General features: G+C 45.7%; 1 protein-coding gene across 3 annotated transcripts in view; it reads right to left on the reverse strand.

The window, feature by feature from the left end:
• Positions 1–6,121: 6,121 nt before the first annotated feature.
• LOC112250291 (roundabout homolog 1-like) overlaps positions 6,122–19,143 on the reverse strand; it is a 147,625-nt gene continuing 134,603 nt past the window's right edge. For all 3 annotated transcript variants that reach the window (XM_024420330.1, XM_024420329.1, XM_042309167.1), the window contains 14 exons: positions 18,282–18,403; positions 17,844–18,015; positions 15,244–15,441; positions 14,264–14,290; positions 13,400–13,442; positions 12,941–13,095; positions 10,900–11,247; positions 9,814–9,927; positions 9,336–9,720; positions 8,741–9,231; positions 8,477–8,626; positions 8,124–8,345; positions 7,791–7,981; positions 6,122–7,652 (listed from right to left, as the gene is read on the reverse strand). In XM_024420330.1, coding sequence (XP_024276098.1) covers positions 7,638–7,652; positions 7,791–7,981; positions 8,124–8,345; positions 8,477–8,626; positions 8,741–9,231; positions 9,336–9,720; positions 9,814–9,927; positions 10,900–11,247; positions 12,941–13,095; positions 13,400–13,442; positions 14,264–14,290; positions 15,244–15,441; positions 17,844–18,015; positions 18,282–18,403 — 2,633 coding nt within the window. In that variant the 3' untranslated portion in view covers positions 6,122–7,637. The remainder of the gene's footprint in view (positions 7,653–7,790; positions 7,982–8,123; positions 8,346–8,476; positions 8,627–8,740; positions 9,232–9,335; positions 9,721–9,813; positions 9,928–10,899; positions 11,248–12,940; positions 13,096–13,399; positions 13,443–14,263; positions 14,291–15,243; positions 15,442–17,843; positions 18,016–18,281; positions 18,404–19,143) is intronic.

The raw sequence follows: 19,143 nt of genomic DNA on the forward strand, positions 1-19,143 counted from the left end.
TATCAATATAACGCATTGTCATCCCTACTGTCTCTGATCTGGCAGACTTACTAAACACAAATGGTGCATTTGTAAATTATGTCTGAGTGTTGGAATGTGCCCGTCTGAATAAATAAAAAATAAAAAAGATAATCGTGTCATCATCTGGTTTGCTTAATAATTTTACGTTGTACTTTTACTCAAGTATGACAATTGAGTACTTTTTCCACCACTGTACTTAAGTACATTTAAAACCAGATACTTTTAGACTTTTACTCAAATTGTATTTTACTGGGGGACTTTTAATTTGACTTAAGTCATTTTCTATTAAGGTGTCTTTACTGAATACTTTTCCCACCACTAGCCTTAACGTTACCAGAACTGTGAGAAAGCAGTGGGCAAAGGACAGACAGGGGCGAAGAACAGTATGTACCGGTGTCCTAGCTAGCTACTTCGCTAGCCATAACCTTGTGGGAAAGCTTACCTTATCAGACGGACCACCCTGCACTGTGAATGTTTACATGGTGTGTTCAATAAAGACATGAAAACATAAAATTGTTTGTGTGTTATTAGTTTAAGCAGACAGTGTTTGTCTATTGTCGTGACTTAAATCAAGATCAGATCAAATTTTATGACCAATTAATGCAGAAATCCAGGTAATTCTAAAGGGTTCACATACTTGTGCTTGCCACTGTATATCCCAAAACACCATTATTTTCCCCATTCATTTCTTACATAGGAATAGAGCTCACCACTTTGTTGCCCTAAAAATGGAAGGGAAACATCTGGTGTTCAACCTTCCCAAGTTGTCCCATGTCACCCCGCTCCTCCACATACTCCACTGGCTTCCAGTCGAGGCTCTCATCCACTACAAGACAATGGTACTTGCCTTCGGAGCAGCAAGAGGAACTGCCCCTCCCTACCTTCAGGCTATGCTCAAACCGTACACCCCAACCCGAGTACTGGTCTCTAGTCTTTTGGCCCTCCCACCACTACAGGAGGTCAGCTCCCGCTCAGCCCAGTCCAAGCTCTTCTCTGTCCTGGCACTCCAATGGTGGAACCAGCTTCCCCCTGAAGCTAGGACTACAGAGTCCCTCCCCATCTTCCGAAACCATCTGAAACCCTACCTCTTCAAACAGTATCTTAAATAATCCCACAGCATGGGGAAATTCATGGGAAAATAATGGGTTTTTAGGATAAATGTTGAAAATAAGGTCTGAGGTTAACACAGGCTTAGAATATATTATACATTGTGTTCTGTAAGATAATATCAGTCAGTTATCAGTATTTTTATGAATTATGAATCCTTTATGTGATTCATAAATGCTTAAAACTTCACAAAAAATGTAGTGTTGCTGATGGACATTATCTCACAGAACAAAACATATACGATCTCCGAAGCTTGTGTTTACCACAGACCTTATTTTCTGAGTTTATCGAGAAACCTTCCAGAACCCCAATTAATTTCCCCATAGTCTTTGGACAACCAGCCATGGCGGCGTTAACCTCCGTTAGTGCCTACAAAAAGACGCCATTACTATTGCTTTCTATGGCGAACCAACCAGAGGTAGAAAATGCTAACTCATTTATGTTTTTTAGGACTACAAGCTGGCAAGCTCTATTTTCAATGGTTACTATGCTAAATTCCCATGTAGCTATGCAGGCTAGCTACTTCTTCTTTGCCAGCTAGCCAACTAAAGCTAATTCACAATCACATCAAGCAGATGAAATGACAGCAAACTACTTTTGTTTGTTGTACGTTTGTTTCTATTTCAATTTCTTCGGATATTATCTGTTAAATCCAATTGAATTCAATCACTATTTGACAGCATCCCTTTTGGTTTAAACAAAACATTCCATACATGTTTGCCCATGGATGAAGTGGTCAGAAAGTGACTCTTTGGACCTGAATGCCAAAACATTCAGGAGATAAAGGTGCTCAAAGTTACCCCCATACCAAGAGACATCCATGTCTTCATCACTGGAAAACATTAACGCTTGAGTGTGATGTCATTTCAAAGCTTACAAAAAAATGATTTATTGAAAAAAGGATCCAAACAAACCTTTGTATATGTTTAGTTTTGGAACTTTGGGTGAGCAACACACCAGATTGCTTATCTAACTGCTTTTATTTCAAGCAGCTGCTATTCCTCTCTCTTAATCAAATAAAAGCGACATGAAGGCCACCTACATTAATCACTTATGAGCCCAAGGATAAACAGACTGAGATAAATAAATCCACACGCATACACAGAGACTCTTATACACAAATGTGTGGTGTACACACACACACACACACACACACACACACACACACACACACACACACACACACACACACACACACACACACACACACACACACACACACACACACACACACACACACACACACACACACACACACACACACACACACACACACACACACACACACACACACACACACACACACACACACACACACACACACACACACACACACACACACACACACACACACACACACACACGCACGCACACACACCAGAAACACATGGCTTCTAAAGCTTAGAACAGAGTCTTCACCGCTCCCTCTGTGGATGCATGGTTTGCTTTGGCACCAGTGCTTTAGGACGATGGTGTGTCTCTCTAACCATATGGCCTGCTCCTAGGGCAGTATGAAGATAAAATAAGAGGTGTGATTCCCTGGGGCTATATGGGCTATGTGTGAATTTATGTTGACAATGCTTTCAATGTGGGACTGGAAGGTAATACAATGACATTTCAATGCCCTCTATAGATTTGTGTCCTGTATGACTTCTCTGTCTGCCTGCTTGTCTGCCGACCTGTCTCCCTAGCTGTCTGCCTGCTTGTCTGCATGCCTGCCTGTCTGTCTGTCTGTCTGTCTGTCTTCATGTCTGTCTGCATGTCTGTCATAATGGCAGAGCTTGAAGAGTCATGTGCATTTAGATTTGCTAAATAGACTGCATAATGCTTGTGTAACACAGTGGATTGCATTTTGTGTGTTGTCCTGGCGCACATGAATAATATAATAAGGTTTTCATTTGCATACAATCTATAAACAACAACAAACAACACACGAAAATAGCATTATAATTGGATGGCAACATTTCTGGGAATGCTGACGTGCTCATTTAAATGATATTTAAATAGAGGGAAATAACAGGGAGAGGAAATGGCTGTCCCCCCACTCCTCTCCATCCCCTTCCCCTAAATGATTCAATGAAGGTACAGAGGACTATGAGAGGCTGCACACCACTGGCACCATTCCTGTTAATAATTTAAACAGTAAGCGACGACTCAAGGGTTCTCTCTCCAGCTTGGCGTCAGAGGATTGTCACAAACCACTCCTGGAGTGACTCGTTCCACTGAAGCAGGAAATTAACACTCGTAGAGTAGACACCGGCATGACGAGAGGAGGGGCGAGACAGAGAGAGAGAGAGGCAGGCAGACAGACAGACAGACAGACAGACGGTGGGCTAAACTTATCTACAGGAAAATATTATTTGGTCAAAACTAAATGGTAGGATATTGAATGAAGAGTTCTGAATATACCAATATATTATACTGTTTACACATATTTAACCACTTTTTGGGGTAGGCAAAAAACTACCTTCATACTTCTAGAATACAAAAAATAACTGTACCGGTTACCTTCAGACAAGTCCCCTGACGTTTGTGGGGGTCGTAGAGCAAAACTGAAAAGGCCATCGTGTTAGTGAGTGTCTTCCCTTTCCATAGAGTGGTCATAGTTTGTAGGTGAAATTGTTCGGACGCTACAGACATTTTCGTGAGAAGACTGATATTCAGGACGTCTCATGGTATGACAGACACCGCTCTAGCTCTGCCACCTTTCACCGCAGATGTGACATTGCGACATACTGTGGTGGATTGAGATGCATCCTATGCAAAACAAAACAGATATCTCTAGCATGACCTGATGGATTTTCATGGGGATTGTTTTATTATCTTACTTAGATTAAAACACTGGTGGGTAAATTGGATACGGGGGTTAACAGGAATACTAATTGACATTTTATTAACACATTTTGGTAATGTAATGGCTGTGCGTAAATTATCAAAGGGGGAAACCAAAATGAAGTAATTGTACAAGTTCAAGAAATAAATGAATATTAACTGATGTTTGCTTGTAAATGCCACAGGCTTGATGAGTGGGTGTGGCTTAATATCATGGAAACCATTTAGAACAGAAATTCAGGCAACAATTAAGAGCCATTTCCTCTTCTTCTGGTGTTTGATTGAGGTAGGATTTAGAGAGAGAAGGAGCCTACAGAGAGGGGCATTAAATCCCTCTTGTCGTTGTTTAATTGACTCTGCGTGGAAGGAAGGGGGTAGGAGGGGGATGAGGGAAAAGGATGGAAGGGGAAAAGACGGGGGAGGCAGGCAGGGGGGTAGTCTAATCCTGGTGCGTGGGTTTAATTGCATGGGCAGAACAGGGGAGGAGGTGACAGGGGATTACACACACTCTCTCTCTCTCTCTCTCGCTCTCTCTCTCTCTCTCTCTGCCCCCCACTGAGAAGTGCTGCTCTGAGTGTTGCTGCACTGGGGTAGACATGCTTGCTGGAGTACCAGGGAGATCGATGTGGAGAAACATACTGATGGGCGACTGACCACTTCAATCATGGCCCAGGACAGTGACTTTAATACTTGAGAAATGGCAGAGTGAAAGTAATCCTTATTCAGCTTACTGTGGCAAATGGAGAAGCTATTGATTTTAATATTTGACAAAATGGCATTTACAACCCTGGCATTAGACTAGCTGTGTTCAGCGAGAACTGAAATCCAGAGGGACAGAAAATAAAGCTGTATTCATCACATTCAAGTCCTCAAAGTTACACATTTAAGCAGCGCTCTGCGTTTGTGGGTTCGCCCATTGAAATTGACTGTAAGTTCGTAAATTGGTCTCTCCTCTATATAAAGGCAACCATGCGGTTTCTGTGTAGTTTGAGGCCTATGGAAACCAGCCAGCATTTCCAGTCTCCCAGGACTGCTCTAAAGACTCCATTACCAGTAATGCCCCTCTTCCTGGGTAGCGGCCTCAGAGGCTGTCCACACTGGGGCATAATGAAGATGGATAGACTCTGTTTATTTGCTGATGCTGACACGAAAAGCGTGTCTCGCCTCGACTGTGATCCATCATCAAAGCCTGCACACTACTCTGATAGCCAGAGGAGTGTGTGTGCATGTGTGTGTGTTCATGCGCAAGAATGCTGACATGCGTGTGTGTGGGTGTGCCTGTTGGGGAGGCAGGTTAGAGCATTGGGCCCGTAACCGAAAGGTTGCTGGATCGAATCCCTGAGCTGACAAGGTAAAAATCTGTTGTTCTGGGCAAGACACAGCAGCGGAGGCTACATCGTGTTGACCCCTTACCGTACGGAATTAGCACTGCGATCAATGTATAGGTAGCTAACCTTTACAGACAGCCCTGTACAGCTGCCGGGACACTGTTCATTCCACTTGGATGGAAGCTTCAGCTATAACAGCAATCTGTCCCATCTATCATTGAATGCAATTGTGTAGTTTCATCAGTGATAGGACTTCCAGCAGCTCAGCATGTGTTTCCTGCTCTGCTCGCGCTGATTATGCAGAGATGTACTTACAGTTAAACAATAGGAAGATGTTATACTCTTTCTGGAGGAGTCTGTATGTGGGTAGCTGATTGACAGCTTATTTCTCTCCATCACAATCTTGTTTTCAGAGGAGGACAAAGAAAGGATTTTGGCTGCCGCTTGTAGCTGTAGTTTTGAATGCCATCCATCCCCCACTACACACACACACACACACACACACACACGTGACACACTCACCGAGAGCCACACCTGTGCTAGGCTCCAGAGCGTCTCTTTCCTTTTGACAGCACACAGCTGCTCTGTTAATTAACCACGAGGGTTCATGAGTGAGGTTAATTAAACAGCGTGTCTCATCACATTCCCATAAAGAACAGGCTTTTGGGTGGCTCTCCCTCTTCCTTTCCATCTCCCTACTTCCTTCTTTACTTCAACCTTGTGCTAGGCTCTATTGACTGGTGAAATGCTAGAGGAATAAGGGTTTAACCTAACAAGTGAAAAAAAAACGGAACAACCCAAAATAAGAAGAGATCTCAAACGTTGCATTTGGCATTTGACGACATTTTAATAATAAATAATGTGGTAAAATGACATTGTTTTTTTTCTTTTCTATCCCGTTTTAAACATACCCAGTAATGAAATGCCATGGCTGACATCATGAACACAGTAGTGTAATTCGTTAAAACAAACTCCAAACAAATGTCAGGTGCCCTCAGTGAACATCGTTTCACACATTCTGTACATGTGTAGGAAGTAAAGAAATGGACTCTTGTAAAGCTTGGCCTTGATGTAGCCATAAAGAACCTAAACCCAACAACAACACGCTGTTCCATCTCCAAGCTGCAGGATTTAAGTCTTCTTCTTTAGTCCTTCTTTTGGGTCAGTATTCATTTCACTTCCTTCAACCCTGTCTTGCTGGGAAACAATGGTGGATGTGCCACTGTGTGTTTGCTTGCTCATGGACAAAATGCCACCCATCACCAGGCACGGAGAAGTCCATTTTCCAGGATGGATCCGTCAACATTTCCACCCTTAACTTATCTGGAAAGGAGACTACTACTAAGAGAAATGAGGCTTCCTCACCCTTCTCTATTGGTACAATGTGTGCCTCAGGTTGTCTAACGGTCTCTCTCACTTCCTCATAAGTGCATTTGTAGACATGAGGGTATAATCCGACCAACACAGTAGTTTGTGTCATAATAAATGGATAAATGTGGTCACTGCTTTGGGCAGTGTCCCCTTCAGTCCAAATGATCACTCTGGTTTCAATTAAACCTAAGCTAGACAGGGGAGTCTCGTTTCCATCCCAATCCCAACAGAAACAGAATATTAAGACACATAACACTCGTCCAATCATATACAGAAAACGATCGACAACATTCTTTTTTAAATCATTGTTCCTCTTTTAAGACGGAACGTCATAGATACCAAATGGTTTAAAATAAAGTTAAGTGATTGTGCTTTTGAAACCAAAGTAGAACAAATAACGCACATTGACAAGACCAACATCAATAACAAAACAATAACAGTGCATTACAAAAATACATTAAAAACAAAAACGTAAAAATCCCATTGTAGGCAATTTTGTGGCAGCAAAATGACGGAACAATTTACAAGATGGATGGTGAAGTCCAAATATTAATTACAGTAATATAACAGGCATGTCAAGACCAGTCTGGGGCACCACAGAAGGTGGTCCAAGACAAGGTATCTGTATACAACAGTCATCTAATGTGCATGTACTTTCATATTAGTCACTAGCTCACCATAGAGGCCAGTTCTCAACCAACAACTCATGTAAACAATGATCTAATAGTGCTTCGTACCAGTGGGTGCACAGACTGAAACGTGATCGCACTTTTTTTCCCCCTCACACTTTCTTTTTCCCCTCCAAAATGGCATCAAATGAGAAATGGTCAAAAGAAAAACTAATAATAAGTATTGTTACGTTTTTTCCCCCCTTATTCTGTATGATAAGAAAAGTAATTTACATAATAGTCACTGATGTCAGATTCAAGCCTTCCTGTGAGGGTACTGTGGGAGTTTCCTGTCCTCCTCCCATGATCCTCAGCTCTCCAGCAGCTGTGGACACAAGTTTATAATGCAACCCCTCGATTAATGGCCATCAAAAGAAGCTCATAGACATACTAGATTTTGGACGCAGAATTTCAGCTAACGGAAACGAGTCAACTGACACTTTTATGAGCATCTTGTTCTCACCTCTAGTTCCTCTTCCTGGGTCTGGAAGCCTGCGATGCTGGGCAGTGTGTCTGTGGGGTTCCTGCGGGCCCCATCTCTCCTCCGTCCCCCTGAGCCCCGGGAGGACATGGAGCTGGAGGAGCTCTGACCCTGGCTCTGGCCCTGCACCGAGGGGAACGAGGGCCTGCTGTATGGGAGGATGTCTTCAGAACCTGGAACAGAGAGACAGATTCAAGGGGATTTAGTTTGACATGTAGAAACCACATAAAAGCAAAAGGTTATAATGCTCATATTTGTACGTCTTTGTTCCAATACACAAACCATATGGGAAGTATACTACATTGCAGTAAGTACCTGGGTGTTGACGACCTTTGTTGCTCCCTTTGCCTCCCTGTGGAGTCCTGTTCTTGTCCTGCGCCTCCCGTCTCTCCACAGAGCCCTCTCTGGTCCTCTGGCCCCCTGCACTCCCTCTCCGGCCCCGTCCCTCCCCAGAGCCAATCCTAGGGAGTGTGGCCCCCCTCACCTCATAGCCACACCGCGACATGTGACTAGGAGACTTCAAGGGCATACACGAGTCTAAGGAGAGAAGAACACAGAAATGGAACTTCAGACTTTATTCACCAAGGAATATGTACTGTACAGCTGAGAGAAGTCAATGGGGAAAGCCGTTCCGTGAAGTGACCCGTGACTCAGATCCAGTCCCTTACCGTCAGTGAAGTCGTTCCTCTGCTGGTGGCCTTGGTGGCCAGCCTGGGCCTGGTGCTGCTTGTGCCTCTTGGGCGGTCTCTTCTGCATCACTGCAGAGCTCATGTTGCTGTCTGTGGACAGGGGGCTGCTGGGACGCTGGCTCCTTCGCCCTGAGGGAACAGACAAACATTCAGTACATGGGCGTTTATATAAGAAGGTATATCTAGAGTTTTTCTGCTGCTATTTTCCCCTGACCCAGTTTCTTTTGCCACTCTCCTCCTCACCTGCTGGCCCTGTGTCCTCTGGGAACCTGGCCATGCGTAGGCCTGCTGTGTAGTCTCCAGTGTTGGCCACAGCCTGGGCGAAGTCTGCGTCTGTGAAGAAGGATCCGTCTGAGGAGCTGACAGCACTGGAGCGTCCTGACGAGCCATTGTCCTCCTCGGAGGCCGAGCCCCAGCCGTTGATCATGGAGCCCGTCACAGAGCTCTCCAGGTCCCCAGTGCTGGAGGCCGGCGTCTGCTCCAACCCTCGGAGGTGCAGCCTGCGTGGGGGAGGGTGGTGCTGGTGGTGGGGCTGTTTCTGGTGGGGCTGGGGGTTATTTTGGTGCTGGTGGTAGTGACCCTGGGCCATCTCTGCATCCGTCTCATCCCCTTCTTCATCCTCCTCCTCTTCCTCCTGGCCGTCAGTGTCCAGTGCCAGGGGGCTGGAGATGTAGCCGTAGGTGTGTGGGGGGGAGAGGGGGTGCGGGGGAGGAGGTGGGCTGGCTGCGTGTTGTCTAAGGAGAAAGACAGGGAAAGGATCAAAACATGGACCAATAGATATGGTTAACGGTTGTAGCTGGGATGAGTGATGTGCAGTGTAAGTTGGGCTCATAGTTACCTGTGGTGGTCTGTTCCGTTGTGTAGGCCGTTGTGCTGATCTCCCTGGGGGGAGGGGGTGAGAGTGGCTGTAGACTGGTGACTGTAGGACATACCCGCAGGGGAAGAGGCTGCCCCCCTAACAGGGGGGGTGGGACACCTATCCATCCCCTCCGCCGCCTCCTGCTCTTCCTCCTCCATCTCATCCGGATGCAGGTACATCCGTGAGGTAAGCATTGGGCACGGGGCATCTGGGTTAAAGCTTTTTTCCATGGGCAGGGTATACTCATCACAGCTCCGGCTTGGTGGGGGGTTGGCAGGGGGAGGGGGCAGAGGTTCACCCCAGTTCACTGTGTTAGTTTTGGGAAGTTTGGGAGTGCGAGTTCCCTTCTTATGACTTTGGCTCCCTGCAGAGACAATAGAAAAAGTTTTTTCGAACATACTGCAGAACAAAATACTTATTTGTCCTATTGCTATAATCAGTGTGCTCAGTGTCTCACCAGAGGTACTGCTGCTGCCCCTGTCAGAACTGTGGTGGGAGCCTCCTGTGCTGTGTTCGTGGGCCTGGTTATAGGGGACGGTGCCTTGCAGAGGCCCATCTCCTCTATAGTGGTCTGAAGACAGCAGCGACAGAGAGACAGACAGAGATAAACAGATATATTGACCAGGGGCGTTCTCATTGGGTCAGAACACTGTCAGTCTGGCTCAGATTGGAAAGGAAAGGTTGGCTTTAGGACCATTAAGACCAGACTGCTCATAGGCAGCGGGCAGGCTGTTTAGCGGTATTAGAGGTTGGCTTTAGGACCATTAAGACCAGACTGCTCATAGGCAGCGGGCAGGCTGTTTAGCGTATTAGAGGTTGGCTTTAGGACCATTAAGACCAGACTGCTCATAGGCAGCGGGCAGGCTGTTTAGCGGTATTAGAGGTTGGCTTTAGGACCATTAAGACCAGACTGCTCATAGGCAGCGGGCAGGCTGTTTAGCGGTATTAGAGGTTGGCTTTAGGACCATGCAGGTGTGAAGACTGTGCTTGGCTGGCTGGCATTAGGACTATGGAGAGCAGATTGACCAGATGCAGTGAACAGCACAACTTCTCTCTCAGTTGATGAAGTGCAGAGGTGGAAGATGGCTACGTAACTGCTGTTTGACTTGACAGGAACCTGGGCAGAGCCAGTGTGCAGCAGCTATTTGCTGAATGTCATGTTGTTGTAGAATGGTGGGTATGTCCCGTATCGACTGAGGTGAATGAAGCTACAGCAGCCGAGGTGAGAACGGCTGGACATATTTTTGTCGTTTTTTGCTGTTCTCCAAATAGCATTTGAGCTTTTAAATACAAATTAACAGTTGAAACAGTTATTCAACGCAATGCATTGTAGTTTAAGCCAATTTTCAACGCTATTTGTGATACAATTTGTGGTTGGTTCTTGGTCCCCATTTTGCCCCCCCCACCCCCACCCCATGAAAAGGTTCCTTGATAAACCCCTGATGTTGACTACACAGAGTAAAACAAATAAACAAAAAAATGATTAACTTCCCGAAATACCCTCCCTCCCACCACTGCTACTGTAAGTCTCCAATCCTCTCACCTTTATTAAGTCTGTTGTTCTGCTCCATGATGTTGTACTGCATCTGTGTTTTCTGCAGGTGGGAGGGGGGCTGGTTCCAACAGCGGATGTCAGGGGCCCCGGCCCCAGCTGCTGCAGCCTTGTTCAGGATGCTGGACTGGATGAGCTGGGTGGTGGCATAGGGGGTGGGCTCGTAGGGGGTGGGCGGCCCTCCCCCTGGGCCCACGTAGCACAGGCTGGGGTTGTTGAAAGTCTTGAGCTCGTTAAGTTTGTTGGAGAGGTCCACGTCGCTGTACACAGCCTGCTCGGGCCCCAGCAGAACCCCCTGCTGCTTCTCCAGCTGGCTGCCATAGTTGGCGATGCAGTCGGCTATGGAGAGGAGACCACATGGGGTTAGGTCTGGTAAAACTTCACCCGTTCACTAAACCTTCATTGACCCTTCAGGAAGTGAAGTCATATACATAACACCATCACCTATCATGTTTTATGGTGAAGCCATGTTTTTTTCCCCCATTGCTCATTTGATTTGCATTATATCACTATATACAGTTGAAGTCAGAAGTTTACATACACTTAGGTTGGAGTCATTAAAACTAGTTTTTCATTCAGTCCACAATTAACAAACTATAGTTTTGGCAAGTCGGTTAGGAGATCTACTTTGTCATGGCTTTAGAAAATGCTGATTGACTCAAATTATGTCAATTAACCTATTGGAGGTGTACCTGTGGATGTATTTCAAGGCCTACCTTCAAACTCAATGCCTCTTTGCTTGACATCATAGGAAAATCAAAAGAAATCAAACAAGACCTCAGGAAAAACATTGTAGACCTCCACAAGTCTGGTTCTTCCTTGGGAGCAATTTCCAAATGCCTGAAGGTACCATGTTCATCTGTACAAACAATAGTACGCAAGTATAAACACCATGGGACCACGCAGCTGTCATACCGCTCAGGAAGGAGACACGTTCTGTCTCCTAGAGATGAATGTACTTTGGTGCAAAAGTGCAAATCAATGCCAGATCAACAGCAAAAGTACAAAAAGTACAAAAGTAGTTATATCCACAGTAAAACGAGTACTATATCGACATAACCTGAAAGGCCTCTCAGCAAGGAAGAAGCCTCTGCTCCAAAACCGCCATAAAAAAGCCAGACTACGGTTTGCAACTGCAGATGTGGACAAAGATCATACTTTTTGGAGAAGTGTCCTCTGGTCTGATGAAACAAAAATAGAACTGCTTGGCCATAATAACCATCGTTATGTTTGGAGGAAAAAGGGGGATGCTTGCAAGCCAAAGAACACCATCCCAACCGTGAAGCACGAGGGTGGCAGCATCATGTTGTGGGGGTGCTTTGTTGCAGGAGGGACTGGTGCACTTCACAAAATAGATGCCATCATGAGGTAGGAAAATTATGTGGAAATATTGACGCAACATCTCAAGACAGTAGTCATGAAGTTAAAGCTTGGTTGCAAATGGGTCTTCCAAATGGACAATGATACCAAGCATACTTCCAAAGGTGTGGCAAAATGGCTGAAGGACAACAAAGTCAAGGTATTGGAGTGGCCATCACAAAGCCCTGAACTCAATCCCGTAGAAAATGTGTGGGCAGAACTGGAAAAGCGTGTGCGAGCAAGGAGGCCTAAAAACCTGACTCAGTTACACCAGCTCTGTCAGGAGGAATGGGGCAAAATTCACCCAACTTGTTGCTGGAAGCTTGTGGAAGGCTACCCAAAACATTTGACCCAAGTTAAACAATTTAAAGGCAATGCTACCAAATACTAATTGAGTGTATGTAAACTTCTGACTCACTGAGAATGTGATGAAATAAATATAGCTGAAATAAATCATTCTCTCTACTATTATTCTGACATTTCACATTCTTAAAATAAAGTGGTGATCCTAACTGACCTAGGACAGGGAATATTTACAAGGATTAAATTGTGAAAAACTGTGTTTAAATGTATTTGGCTAAGGTGTATGTAAACTCCATATTGTACCATATGTTCCACTACTGGGACCTGACCACAATCACAAGAAGAGGTTTGTAGCTGTAATGTTACTGACCTGGGCGGCTGTAGGTAGTCATGTTGCTGTCGCTGGTGCCGTTGCCACTGTTGCAGCAGTTGATGTTGCAGTCTTTGTGGTTGGCACATGCGTTGGGCCAGGAGTCTGCCAGCCACGGCTGGTTTACACTCTCCCCCATGTTCAACAGCCCAGGTCTGAACCAGAACCACACAACCATTATCATACAGAACATGCTTTACTCCAAGTCAAGTAAACAGGGTTTCAGTCAGGTGGTTAGTTTATGGTATGGTTAGGAATGGTTAGTTTATGTCCTTCGTCAGTTATTAGACTGGGAGAGATCTCCCTCTGGTGGTTAGAGTAGGGAATACTCCGTTGTGGCTTTTACCACTTTCCCTCCTGCATTTCTCAAACGCCATAATAAGTGCTATACAGACAGTGGGGAAAGCCTATCTGGTAAAGTGTACACATATAACCACACATTGGGATGATGCCCCTTACCTCCCAGCACTGCAGACAGACTCTCCTCCTCTCTGATAGGCCACTGAATCAAACAAAGAGAACAAATGTGAGAAACACAAGACAAAAACCTTGCATGACAAATAAAAGACGAAATCCAGGTTGGTGTGACCTGTCTGTCACTCTGTACTCATGCAGCGGTCCTTTCTTCAGTCTGACTCACAACTGATAGACACACACACACACAGGTAACCCACACGCAGGACACTTGGCATTGAGAGGTGTACATGCAGATAAACAAAATCAGTCTGAGAGCTTTAACCATGAGGCACACTTCACAGTCAACGATCCCCCTGCAGTTCAGACACATCCTCTTCACTGGAGGGTGAGTCACCTCAACCACATGATTAGATACATTATCCTACGGCTACAGTACAGTCAGTATGTGAAGGACAAGTGGGAACATGGGACTGTGTTTATGCCTCTCTTCTCATCACAAAGCATAGTGACTCAGCAGCACCATCTGCCCTTGTTGTGTGTCGGTTGTCTATGTCTGATCTAAGAGGGTGGGACAGGGAGGGGCTTATGACCTCTTTAGGAGCCGACTGTCACCTGATTCACATTATGTCAGCTCTGTACTGACCTCCCTCTGCAAGATTTCATTTCAAATGATTGGTGTACGGATGTGAGGCCACCTAACTTATACACTAAGTCCATTAGCTGTTTGTATATGGGAATAGCTTGGCCCTGAGTGCTGCGAGTAACAGAGTACATAGGGAGAGAACTGTGTTTGTGTACAGGCATCTCGGAATCGTAGGGGCTTCAAGTTCAGTACACATATGGGTAAATAACAGTGTGCATTCAGCACTCAAATACATGTTTACAGCAGAATACATTCATACATACCTGTAGGAGTGAAAGTGAATGATGGAACTGCAGGAACAAACCCAAGGCCAAACAGAGGAGGGAGGGAAGGAGAGAAAAAAGTGATGGGAGAGAAAGTGAGAAGAAGGGTCATTTATTAATAGCAAAATGTACATTTCGTAAGCCTGTGGAAAAAACAAACACAAAAACCTGGCAGACATTTTAGCGTGCACACGCACGCGTACGCACACACATCAATCACCACCGCGGTGGTCTCAGGAACAAGTGGCCTTGTGGGTAATGGAGGTCACAACGGGGCAGAGCGAGGGCGATAACAGTGATAGAACACATGTCATAATACCTGGCTGACAGGCCTGTCCCTACTCTAACTGTGTCTCACCAGGGAGAGGGGCGGCAGGCGGTGGCCTGGAAATGAGCCCTAAATGTCACCGTTTGAATGTCAGCGTAATCTGGGATGTGCCAGCTAGGCGTCTGATCGTCGCTACCCTTTGAGGTCTTTGAGTCAGGGGAGAAGATTAGACCAACCCCCTTTTATGGGTGAGATGTGGTTATCAGGCTCCCTACTTTGAGGATAAAAGCAGCTGACACGAGGCAAGTCACACTATGGGCTACTGGAGAAAAAAAACACCTTAATGTGACTGAAGTGAATAAATGCAATAGTGACACAGAGGACCGTGTCCAACCTGTGTGTCAGTGAGCGCAGGTTACCAGCGTTCAGTTAAACGACCACAGCACCAACCTAATGTCCTCCCTCTGTCTACCACTCCTGATCTAATCACTGTCACATCTCTCCACAACAACAGCTGGGTGTGATCCACCATTGATACTCTACTGACTGCAGTATAATACTGTAAACACCTTCAAAGACACGGACATTAAAGTTCTACGTCACACACACAGTCACCCATACACACACACAGTCACCCATACACGCACACGCAGTAACCCATACACACACAAACACCCCGATATATACACCTAAACCCACATCCACTACAGACCTTTGCGTATGCCGGCGTAGCTGCTGCTGAGGCCGCTCCTCTTTTTACGGTGACGATACAGCCACACACTGAACACCATGAGGACCACCCAGCAGGTGGCACCGATGCCTGCGATGAACGCCGGCTGCTTGACCACGTCTGAGATCTGAGACAGCGTGTCCTGGTCCTCAGAGCTGTCCATCATCTGACCCGTAGAGTCTGGAGAAGAGGGGGAGGACGAGGAGGAGATTGAGACATAGAACATGCACAGTGAGGGAAAAAAGTATTTGATCCCCTGCTGATTTTGTACGTTTGCCCACTGACAATGAAATGATCAGTCTATAGTTTTAACGGTAGGTTTATTTGAACAGTGAGAGACAGAATAACAACAACAAAAATCCAGAAAAACACATGTAAAAAATGTTATAAATTGATTTGCATTTTAATGAGGGAAATAAGTATTTGACCCCTCTGCAAATCATGACTTAGTACTTGGTGGCAAAACCCTTGTTGGCAATCACAGAGGTCAGACGTTTCTTGTAGTTGGCCACCAGGTTTGCACACATCTCAGGAGGGATTTTGTCCCACTCCTCTTTGCAGATCTTCTCCAAGTCATTAAGGTTTCGAGGCTGACGTTTGGCAACTCAAACCTTCACCTCCCTCCACAGATTTTCTACGGGATTAAGGTCTGGAGACTGGCTAGGCCACTCCAGGACCTTAATGTGCTTCTTCTTTAGCCACTCCCTAGTTGCCTTGACCGTGTGTTTTGGGTCATTGTCATGCTGGAATACCCATCCACGACCCATTTTCAATGCCCTGGCTGAGGGAAGGAGGTTCTCACCCAAGATTTGACGGAACATGGCCCCGTCCATCGTCCCTTGTTGCGGTGAAGTTGTCCTGTCCCCTTAGCAGAAAAACACCCCCAAAGCATAATGTTTCCACCTTCATGTTTGACGGTGGGGATGGTGTTCTTGGGTCATAGGCCTCCTACTCCAAACACAGCAAGTTGAGTTGATGCCAAAGAGCTCTATTTTGATCTCATCTGACCACAACACTTTCACCCAGTTGTCCTCTGAATCATTCAGATGTTCATTGGTAAACATCAGACAGGTATGTATATGTACTTTCTTGAGCAGGGGGACCTTGCGGGCGCTGCAGGATTTCAGTCCTTCACGGCTTAGTGTGTTACCAATTGTTTTCTTGGGGACTATGGTCCCAGCTGCCTTGAGATCATTGACAAGATCCTCCCATGTAGTTCTGGGCTGATTCCTCACCGTTCTCATGATCATTGCAACTCCACGAGGTAAGCTCTTGCATGGAGTCCCAGGCCAAGGGAGATTGACAGGTCTTTTGTGTTTCTTCCATTTGCGAATAATCGCATCAACAGTTGTCACCTTCTCACCAAGCTGCTTGGCGATGGTCTTGTAGCCCATTCCAGCCTTGTGTAGGTCTACAATCTTGTCCCTGACATCCTTGGAGAGCTCTTTGTTCTTGGCCATGGTGGAGAGTTTGGAATCTGATTGATTGATTGCTTCTGTGGACAGGTGTCTCTTTTACAGGTAACAAACTGAGATTAGGAGCACTCCCTTTAAGAGTGTGCTCCATATCTCAGCTCGTTACCTGTATAAAAGACACCTGGTGGCCAGAAATCTTTCTGATTGAGAGGGGGTCAAATACTTATTTCCCTCATTAAAATGCAAATAAATTTATAATATTTTTGACATGCGTTTATCTGGATTATTTAGTTGTTATTCTGTCTCTCATTGTTCAAATAAACCTACCATTAAAATTATAAACGGATCATTTCTTTGTCAGTGGGCAAACGTACAAAATCAGCAGGGGATCAAATACGTTTTTTTCCCTCACTGTACATAGGCAGGGAAAGAAAGTGAGGAGGATCCTGAAGGACAAACATCCTTCAAAACATTCAACTGTTCTACTGAAGGACAGGAGTCGGAGATGGAAAACAGCATTACAGAGATGAGATAGGAGAGACAGCTGGAGAAATGAGTTCTCTCTAAATACATCTGGGCACATAATCTGTCATGAAGAATGTTCTCATTCTCTGCTCCTCTTTAGAGTGCTAGGCGAAGAGGTGAACTGGACGCCAAGGTTTGAGACTTGACACAAGGTGACATTATCCTCGTGAATTGGCTCCATGAAGCTACTCTAAACGCTTGCTATGGACCATGCGAAAAAGCTGGAATGTGCTAAGAAGATGGAGGTGGAAAATCGAGTTGAAAATACCTGTGGTGTGTGTGCTTTTTGTCACGAATGGTGAAACTGAGGCTAAGGCAGGAGACGGCTAAATGGTCATTATTTTGATGATGATGATACCTGACTCAGGGACATGTTCATGTCGGGACTTGAGATGGACACCCTGTACTGTGTACATTGGTCATGGTGAGAACTAACACGGTATGCAAATCACACAGACCATCTATCCGATGGCTACGAATGAAAAGAGCTTAGACAGGCTGAACCGGTGTTGACCTGAAGTAGACAGTGGATTAACACTGAACTCACCTCTCCGCTTCCTGGTTCTGAGATCAAATGTATTTTTAGAGAAACTCTAAACTCAGGGGAGGCTGACAGGTGTTAACTACAGTTGACCAGCTCACCAAGTTGAAAGAAGGTGACGTCGCTCTTGACCCCAGGGCCGGCGCCGTTGCTAGCGGCGACCTCCACGCTGTAGCGTATCCCTGGCGCAAGGCTGGGGATCAGCACGGAGAAGGTGGAGCCATCTACTGTCCGGTTGACGTGGTAACGGCTCTCGTTGCCCAGGCACCAGATCTGGAGAGGACAGTGTAAAAGAAAGGGGAGGGGGAATAGTAAGACAGGGACTTGGTTCTTTCAGTAAATGCCAAAATACCCGTTATAAGACATTTCAACATTAGTCCAGTAGATGGCAACGCCTCCTCAATACTTAGTCCAGCTCTGCTGGAGCAACTGAAAACACACGCACCCAAGGAAGTTTGAGGGGGAAAAGTGTGAGGCTTGAGGTTCTGCTCTATACCTCTCTCTGTTTGTTCTCCTATCTCACCCTCCCTCCATCTTACCTTGTACTCCTGTACCATTCCATTCTGTTCCTCTTCGGAAGGTGGTTGCCAGGCGACCAGGATGGCGGTCCCGTTGGCATCGCTCTTCGTCACGGTAACGCCCCGGGGGGCTCCGCTGGGGGCTGAGACAGGGACCCACCGTCAGACAGACGCACAGACATCATGATGACATCAAAGACATTCACTCTCATTTGAGCTATGCTCAGAGTCTGCCATGTCTCTTACTGAATTTGAAAGAACACTTAGTGACAATTCAGATGACAGGCATCAGACCGCCACATATGCAGTAGTTTTAGAGTATTCTGAAAACATACAGTAAGCTCTAAACAACAGGAATGAACTGAACAGAATGATCGTAACCAGCTAATGAACATTATGTGGAATGAATCAAGGTTAATATCTTTAAAAAATATGTACTAATGTAAGGTTATGGAACTAGAGTGAATCATTTGTATTCATGTTGTGACAATTGTCAGCCTTTGTTAAGGTGAGCAGATTTGAGGAAATGTGCAACACAACGTTTTCTCTGACGAGCCGGGACTCTGGATGTACCACATCCTATCCCTCTACACCCTCTTGCATTTATCTGCCTACGGGTATGAAACCCACAGGTCGACGTGGCAAGTTTCTCATCAATGTAATAGAGGAATTGTCTGAGCTGATGCTGTGTTGAATGACACTTTGCTGGAGCTCTAGTAACACTTGGGGGCTTTGTGTGCCGTGCTGCAGTGATGGTGCTAGTCACCTGATGAGAGCAGTTCAACTGAATCCGTAGTGCATTGGCCTCGGGAGCTTATGCACCTTCTGGTTAAAGATAATGAAAGCAGGCATGTTTGTTGTCTCGGGCTGGCTGGGGCTCTAC

Source organism: Oncorhynchus tshawytscha, linkage group LG30 (genome assembly GCF_018296145.1).
Source record: "Oncorhynchus tshawytscha isolate Ot180627B linkage group LG30, Otsh_v2.0, whole genome shotgun sequence".
NCBI lineage: Eukaryota > Metazoa > Chordata > Actinopteri > Salmoniformes > Salmonidae > Oncorhynchus > Oncorhynchus tshawytscha.